Source organism: Populus alba, chromosome 14, assembly GCF_005239225.2.
Source record: "Populus alba chromosome 14, ASM523922v2, whole genome shotgun sequence".
NCBI lineage: Eukaryota > Viridiplantae > Streptophyta > Magnoliopsida > Malpighiales > Salicaceae > Populus > Populus alba.
The window spans coordinates 3,323,757-3,333,099 of NC_133297.1; the positions used below are offsets into that span (position 1 = coordinate 3,323,757).

Below are 9,343 nucleotides of genomic sequence, written 5' to 3' on the forward strand. Positions count from 1 at the left end.
AGTAAGATTGCTTGCCAACACAAGATGATATGCTTGTGAGAAGTGTTTGTTTTGATATTGCTTTAACTTGATTGCCGTTTAGAGCTCATAGATTTCATGAAAGAAGAATTCTTATATATAAAAAGATTTCATAAATTAAGAATCCATAATTATAGTTAAATTTAGTTAAACTCAAATGATACTCAACCAAGTCATTTTCAAGAACTTTTTTTAAAAATATATTTAAAATGATATTGTTTTAAGTTTTAGTTATTATTTTTTACAAATAAATTGAGACAATATTCTTTTGAGATAATTTGAATTGACTCCTAAACCTACAATCAAGTCTAACAATTATGACAATTAGAATTTATAGTGGAAACTAAAAAGGAGAAGAAAGAAAAAATCAATGTTTTAGCTCCAGAATAAAAATCACTATAAAAGAGCAATATTGTGCTTCAAATCCTTGATATATTAACATGACATAAGGTGTAAGACTCATCAGACCCAAGCTCAAACTCAACCCAACTAACCTAGACATTTTAAAAAAAGATTGTTAGAAAATTGTTTTTCTCTCTTTTCTTTTCTTTGCTGTAACTTTCTCTCAAAATACCAAGGAAATACGCTTTGAACTTAAGTTTTGGTTCAAGGAACAAGTAAATATCTTCCTCTTTTGTTGTTTTTTATTAGAAAATTGATTATAAATTAGTTTGACTTTATAATTATATTTTGGTCTCTAAATTTAGAGTTTTAATCTTTTATACTATTTTTTTGAGTTTTTTTTTTAATGTTTTTCATCCTCGTTATAGGTTATGCTGTCGTTTCTCTTAACGATCTTCAATAATTTCTGGTTATACATTTGTTTGTCTTTTGCTTTTATTTTTTGGAGGAGTGAGATAATATTTAATATGTATGTAATACACACACACGTTGATTATATGATGAGTACAATTGATTAGTTCTTGAATATTTATATATGTTGTTTTATTATCTGAGTACTTATCTATTCTTGAATTTACACTCATATTCTGTTGAATTAAATTTTATTCGATATAATATTTATTTGCTTTGATAATTATACGAACATCTATTATATATTGATATAGGATTGTCAGTAACTCCACACTAGCAAAGCGTAGTTAGTCTATGCGCACATAATATTTTGTATACCTAGCTGGTGAGAAAAACACCAGTCTGTGACAACTAATCTTTCCATAATGATTATTTTTTGGTGTCATTTGGTCACCTTTGATTGTCAAGTGATCTCTAACATATATTTCATTACATTATATTAATATGCTTAGTATATATATTTATATCAGGATATGTACGACTTATAAATTAATAATATCTAAAATGTATATTAAATGTTAATATTATTTCTAGACTTTTAGTTTCAGTTAGCAAGGAACTTTGTAGAGTGTTCCTGCTTCTTTAATTTTAACATGTATGCCTTGCTTGTTTCCAGATGTTTTCTTTTAAGTTTTGATTTGTTGTCTTAAACACTCAATTATTATATTTTTCTTTGTTCAATGATTGGATTTTATCTAATGTAATAAGTATTATGAATTATTTGTTTTTGTTCTATTTAATGATAATGAGTTTTAAAGTATTATTTGATTTTATTATATTTTGAAAAATTATGAAACGTTTTGAAATTTTTATATAATTTATTTTATAATATATATGTTATGAAGCTTAGAATAGGTATGATGTTTTTATAACACCGTTTCTGTGTTGTTCATCATGGATCTAGGATCTATACATAAGGCCTTCTTAGGAATAAAAAAAAAAAAAAAAAAAAAATTGGAAACATTAGGCGGAACTAGGGAAAAAAAATTGGGCTATAAATTACAGTGGAGGGTGAATATGGATATGTGCATTCGTCTCTAGCACCGTCAATTAATCCATCACATGATTGTACTGTGGAAAAGGTTCGGAGGTTAACATTGGAGTGGTGTTTGGCACAACTTTAATTTATGTTTCTATTTTTAGATTTTTTTTAATTATTTTTAAAAATTATTAAAATAATATTTTTTTTTTTTTAGTGATTTCTAATGGTTTTATTATGCTGATATTAAAAATAAAAAAAATTTATTTTAATATATTTTAAAGTAAAAATCTTTTTAAAAAAACACTATGTAAATACCATCTTTTTAGTAAGCTTGTTTGCCAACAAGATGATATGATTGTGAGAAGTTTTTATTTTGTAAGATATTGTTTTAACTTGATTATGGCTTAGAGGTCATAGATAGCACAAAAATTCATAAAAATAAAAAGGTTCAATTAGCTCTCCTTGAAAAGTTTTTTTTTTTGCTATATAAGTAGTGTTATACAATGATAATTATTTTTTAAAGTGTTTTTTTACTTGAAAATGTATTAAAATAATTTTTTTTTATTTTTAAAAATTTATTTTTAATATCAACATATCAAAATGATTAAAAAAAAATACATATATATATTTTTAATTTTAAAAAAACATAGACATGTCCACAAATTCAGACAAACATGCTGATAGACTGCTCCAATTTTCAAAGATCAAACTGCATTTTTTTAAGTTTTCCAACCTTTTTTTTTTTTTGTTAAAATTACATTTTTTTATTAATTTTTTTTTTTAAAGATAAACTTGAATTGATCCACTAATTATAAATTGACTGAGCTAACTCATAACTTATATCTTATATCAGGTTCGATAACTACAAAAGTAGAAAGAAAAAACCATTTTTTTAGCTGGAATAAAAATAAATATCTAGAAGAGCAATATTCGTGTTTTGGATCTGTGGTACTTCAACATGACATAAGGCCTTCTTAGGAAAAAAACAAAAGAAATCGTAAGATAAGGTAGAACTGAAAAAAAATTGGAGCCGTAAATTAGAATGGAGGGTGAATATGGATCTGCACGTTCGTCCATGGCACCGTCAATTAATCCATCCCATCACTCTGCTATGGGAAAGGTCCGGATGTTGACATTGGCTTGTGCATGTAGCCACATTTTTTTGCTAGTCCAAGATGATGTGCTTGTGAGATGTGTGTATAGTTCGCTTTTTTGTAAGATATTGTTTTAACTTGATTACTTCTTATAAAGAGGTCATGGGATTCATAGAAACAAAAATTTATATAAAAAAAAGGGTTCGATTAACTCTCCTTTACATTTTTTTTTTATTTTTAAAAAAATAAAAATGGTGACTATTGTATTTTAATTTAAATTTTGTGTCTAAGAGAATGTCTTAGGACTTGGGAATTTCAAAGGAGTGGATGAAAATTTGGAAATTAAGAGAAGATTTTCTCTAGTTTTAAAATTTTTTTTCCTTAATCCTAAGCGGGGAAAAAAAGATTTTTTTTTTTTTGTAGAGTATTGTTGTGTTTTTTTTAGACTTGAATTTTTTTTCTTAACTTGACTTTTGAAGACACAAAATAACATGATATTAAACCACTATTTAATCAATAAAATTCTATGACATTTCTTAAAAAAAAATGTTATCTATTTTTAATTTTTTATTTTCACTTTCATAATGTTAAAAACTTAATACACATGCAATCTGTCCACATCACTCACTCGAGCCAATTCTCTTAACTTTCTTTAAAAATAAGTAATAGTAGTTATATTTTGATTGACTAGTAGCTGGATGAAATATGGTGTAATCGTATTTTAAAAATAAATTAATTTTATTTATGTTTTTAGATTGTTTTGATTTGATAATGTTAAAAATAATTTTTAAAAAATTAAAAAAATATTTTAATATATTTTTAAATCAAAAAACATTTTAAATCATAAAGTTACCATAATTACAAACACACCTAGAGCCTTAAGCTTTAATCCTTGATCCTAAGCGAAGAAAAACAAGGAACAGCTAGCTTTGGTTGTGTTCGATGCCATCACGACAAGTATATGAGCTTCCCAGGCAAATGGTGGCAAAACTAACATTCTTGTTCGTTCAACTATTGGCATGTGCGCCGACAGCTATTCCTCGACGGAAGCATCCTATTCATTCTGCACGCCAGAGTTCGATGAACCAAACAAATTATTCTTCTTCATGGAAAACCGACCCCGACTATACCCGGTAAAAGTCCCCGAAAAGATGCTGTTTGACAAGTGTTCGGTTCACAACTCATTTGAGCCCACACGTTGTAGAACGAGGAACACCACGTGAGGTTGAAACTTCAACAAATCAAACCCATCCTCTCCAAGGAAACAAAGGGGACGAAAAAAATCTCAATTTTATCTAAAACTAAAACATCCATCAATTAGGCCCCTGATTACTCAAGATTTTATACTTTTATTTGTACTCACCAATGTCTTCTCGAGAGATTACCGTTCTATTGAATAAAGCATGCACACTAGATAGAAAATGAAGGAGCTCGAGAAAGGTGTGAGAACGTTAGAGGACCCAATTGGTAAAAAAAACTCTTTATTTCTTTATTTCAAAAGAAAAAAAAAAGTAAAAGCCCCACCTTCATGTAGCGACACTAAGAGCTAATATGCCTCGAATCTTCTCTTCTCAACGTTCTACGTAGATGCTTATATATAGCCCACCAAACCCTCAAAAGCCACCAAAACATAATTAAACCCAAAAAAGAGCAACCAGGTAGAAAGAACAATGTCAACCACAAGGCTGCTACGTTCGTCGAAGCCTTTGCGTCATGTTGGTCCTCCTAGCGCAACTTCTTCACCATTTTCTACGGTAAAATGTGCTGGCAAGGCTACAGGGTTGACCGGGGAGAAGATGGTTTCTGGAGATCATGGTGATCATAAAAGGAAATCCACGGTAGCTGTCAAAGCATCTGTGGCTACTTCAGAGGGCTCCCTGCTCACCGTAGAGCCACCAAGGGTTGAGCGAGGATTAATAGATCTGGCTTCCTTACTTGCTACTGTTAGTAATGCTTTGCTTAAGGTGTTGAGGCCACCGGCTTTGAAATCAAAGCAGTGGAAATTCCAGGTCCAGAAGCTCATTGAGAAGGTAATTTCTTTTTTATTAGTAATTGATTTGTAGCTTTTTTTTTTCTTCTAAAAAAATTAATCCATGAACCTTTTTGGTTTGATTGGTTTATTTATTTATTTTTGGTAAGATTTATTTAGTTGTTAAAGACCCAAGAAGCGTGGAGGTGTGAAAGGTTCAAAACTTTAATGGGAAAATCTTGCAGAAAATCATGGTTGTATGATGGCCCATCTGCAACCCTTGTGTTTGTTTTTGTGTTTCTTTTATATTTTTCTTATAATTATTTTTTTTTCAAATTATTTTAATTTACTAATATTATAAATAAATTTTTAAAAAATAAAAATTAATTATTTTAATATATTTTTAAATAAATAATACCAATTCAGCTCTTAAAGATTTTACACTTTAAGTGCACTCTATTAATTCACACATGCTTTCATGTTACGTTAGGATAGCCCTTGACCAAATACAATAGCAGGGATCTGCAGCTTTTTTCTATGCATTCATTAATTATATATCATATAATTTTTGAGTTTCTGCCATTGATTTTATTCCTCAATATATATGCTTGCATGCAAACTTTATTTTAGTAACTTTGCTTGGCATACATGAATTTGCATTTTGTGGGGAAAAAACTTGGGATTATAAAGCAATGGATAAATTTAAATTGATCGACTGCAACTGCGCAGGCTGTAATTGATTGTCGATTCTTCACGTTATTTGCTGTTGCGGGGTCTTTGCTTGGTTCAACATTGTGTTTTGTGGAGGTAAATATCATTTTCTCTATCTTATTTCTATTTTTGATTGTCCTAAAATAATATTTGTCTAATTATATTACAAAAGTATTTATTTATTTTATTAAAATCTTATTTATTAATTATGTTTTTTAATCTTCGTTAGAAGTTAAAATAAATATGTAAAAAGGATATTAATTAGTAGAAGGTTGGAGCAATTTTGAATGACATGGTACATATTTATTGGTTTTAATTAACTCTATTTTTGAGTGATATTTTCTTTCATATAAACAAGAGATATTTTCTTTGTACATATATTCCAATATTGCTGATAATTAATTAATTAATACGACCTTTTTTGAATCATAATATTGCAGGGTTGCTTTCTTATTCTGGAGTCATATTTTCAGTATTTCAACACACTATCTCGAGTTTCAGATCAAGGACACTTGGTGCATCTACTTATAGAAGCCATAGGTAGATCTCCCTCTTGTTTTCTTAGAATTAAAACCAATCTTATGCTTCTGTTTCTTCTCTTTTTTTTCTAACTACATCGTGCTCATTATTATTTTGAATGCAGACTCGTTTCTGGTAGGAACTGCCATGCTTATTTTTGGAGTCGGGCTGTACGTCATGTTTGTGGGATCAAAGAATCCAAAAGATGAAGCGTTATCGCTGCCAGACTCAAACTTGTTTGGCCTCTTCTCTTTGAAGGTGAGTCTTTTTTTCTTTTTTTTTCAATTATTAATCCAAAATAATTCATTCATAAATTCCAAATATTGATTTTTTTGGTTCTTCTTGCAGTCCCTCCCAACATGGGTTGAAATGCGATCAGTTTCACAAGCAAAGTCTAAAATCGGGCATGCCATTATGATGATACTTCAAGTGGGAATGTTGGAGAAATTCAAGAATATACCATTGGCTACCAGTTTGGATCTTGCCTGTTTTGCTGGAGCAGTCGTGTTTTCGTCAGCTTGTATATTCCTACTCTCAAGACTCTCTCCTGGTGCCATGGAAGATAGGTGGTAGCTACAGGATGGATGGATGGATGCTATGTTTTTTGCCCCTCCTCATAGCATGCATAGAATTAAGGAAGCATAGATGAGAGCAATTTTTTTTATTCTTAACCCATTCTTTGATATAAATGTTGTGGCGGAGCCATGCAGGGGCAAGAGGGGACACTTGCCCCCAATGCATAAATGTAATTAATATTTTCTATCTAGTTAAATAATTCTTATTCTCCTCTAATAATCTTGTCTATAATAATTACTTGGAGAGATTTCTTAGCTCCTCCTTGGTACAACTTTTGCAACATATTGAAATTCAACTTTGCAGGCTTTAATACAGGTTTGATGTGCAGCAGCTCGTCTTCCTCGTAGCTGCTATTCTACATTTTATTTGCTAAGTGTAGTTATTTGTAACCAACTTGTTATTTTAAAATATTAATATAATATTTTTATTTGATTTTTTTTTTGTTAACTTCTAATTGAACTAAGTTTTTTATTCTTTTTTTCATTATTAATCCCAACTCTTTTCCTTCTACAAAATTTCTTTTCGGGCCTTAAGCTATTAATTAGTTAAGCAATTAACCTCTTATATTTTAAGCTTTAGAAAAGTTTTCTTCATCTTTTCTATTTGTTTTATTATCTAATTTTAGTTTTATTTCTTTATAATTAGTTATTAAAAATGTTAGGGTTTATAATAATATTGAGAAAGATATTTTTAATGAGATTAAATATAAAATTATTATGAAGCAATAACAATTATAATGTAAATTTTTTTATTTTAAAAGCATTTTTAAATTAATTTTACTTGATTTGAGTTGATATATATATATATATATATATATGCTTGCCTCACCTTCTGATATAGAGAGGACGGGAGATAGTTCAGCGACATCATGCTCCATGCAATGACGAATCTCTGCTGTGTTCAGGATTTTGTAGTCTCGTGTTGCTTCTGCTTGAGGAGATCAATTTCATCCTCTTTTTTATCTTCCAAGAGGGCATCAACAGCACCATCGTCGTCATCACCAGCAAAATATTCCAAGAAAATGGTCTATATTATATTATGAAACAGTACTCTTGAAATTTCTTTGTATTTGAAACTGGTATATTAAGAAAAATCCAGTTCAACTAAAAAATTTAAACCACGAAATTCTAAAATATAATTTATATTGTATTCTGACACTAAAAATATCATCAAACCGATCACTGTGATGCTGTCGCTTGAAGGGTGCATTTCGTTCATGGCTAGGAAATTGAAGAAAGATATTAAGAGCCTTGAACTACTCTACTATAAAACAAAACCCTAAACTAACTACGATTTATTAATTTATTACGGTGGTTCTATGGTCATATTAGTAATTTTCTGTAAATTTCTCTCCATTTGTGATCGTGAATTTCTTTTTCAGAGGGCCTTGGGAATTCTTTTCCTCCTAGAAGTCTTCCCCTCCCTGTAGTCATTAATTTTTTATTGCCTCCCGAGAAAATCTTCTCTGAAAAGCTAAAAAAAGCCCAACGTCACATCCCATGTAACGTAAGCTCTCAGCATCAGAAGTTACTGGACATTAAACACAAGTCTGGCTTCTTCTTTGTCCAGATTCATAGCTAATCACTTTGTCGTAGACCCGAACTCAATCAGTTGCAACTTTTAAAAGACGGGAATGAGCTGTACTCCATAAATATGATGACTTGTGAGACAAGCATGAATATAGTAGACTAGGGAATGAGTTTAGAGCTCATTCGGTGCCCATGCCGCTCTCTCTCGAGGTCTTACACATGCCTTGCATTTCTCCTTTCTAACGAAAAGTAGATAGTTGAACTTGAATGGACATCAGGCTTTTAGACTTTTAAAAATGACCCAATAATTGAGTAGACCAAAATGCAATTTTCCATGATCGTCGGCTTGGCTAACCCCAAACCATTTCTCCATTTTGAGCAATAATTCAAGAGGTGAAGCAAAGTACTATTTGCCAGTCCCTGGTGGAATAGTATTAGAATGTTGAAAAGGCAATTCAAATTCGTGAAAATATCGATGCCCAAGTCTTCTGCCTTCTTATTTCCACTTGCTGCGAATAAACCAGCTCTTTGTCGTCATATTCGTGCTCTTTTTGGAAAAACTGCACAGTAAGTAAAGTATTGCTTCAAATGGGAAGGAACAAAGCACACGCCCCCAAATATCTATGGCTTTCAATTGTAAACCAACTTCTCATTCCTAGGCTACTTGCTGTGAGATGTCGATGGTGAGAAAAAAGAATATGAGGTATGATGCATTCGTAGCTAATAATACATAAAAAAAAATTCCCCGTCCATGACTCCTCAAACTCAGTTTACTGAATATAGATATTGATGAGCCAACAAAACTTGTTTGTGGTGAAAAACTACCGAGTTGAGAGACAGTTTCATGATATTGCAAACATGCCTATGGAGTCTGGAACTTGATTCACAATCATTGTTTTCCAGGAGCAATCAAATGGCTGGGGTTTTAGGGCACACGACATCTACCTCCACAACTGTTAATGTGGTTTGCTATATATGGCAAAGAAGAGCTCACGAACCAGTGCTGCATTGATGATTCTGAGCATGTAAATCTTGCCATATTCCACTATGTAGATGAAAGTATCTCCAAAATAAGATCAACAAACCAATTCAGATAATCCTTGTGCATGTAAAATAAGCTGTTATCCCTTTA

At 30.7% G+C, this 9,343-nt stretch overlaps 1 protein-coding gene across 1 annotated transcript; it reads left to right on the plus strand.

Moving 5' to 3' along the window:
• The first annotated feature begins 4,450 nt into the window (after nt 1–4,450).
• Nucleotides 4,451–7,119, plus strand: LOC118034154 (uncharacterized). The gene is made up of 5 exons (XM_035039367.2): nt 4,451–4,937; nt 5,606–5,683; nt 6,028–6,127; nt 6,231–6,364; nt 6,455–7,119. The coding sequence occupies exons 1-5, from the start codon at nt 4,578–4,580 to the stop codon at nt 6,677–6,679; spliced, it is 897 nt and encodes a 298-aa protein (XP_034895258.1). The 5' UTR covers nt 4,451–4,577; the 3' UTR covers nt 6,680–7,119.
• Nucleotides 7,120–9,343: the final 2,224 nt, after the last annotated feature.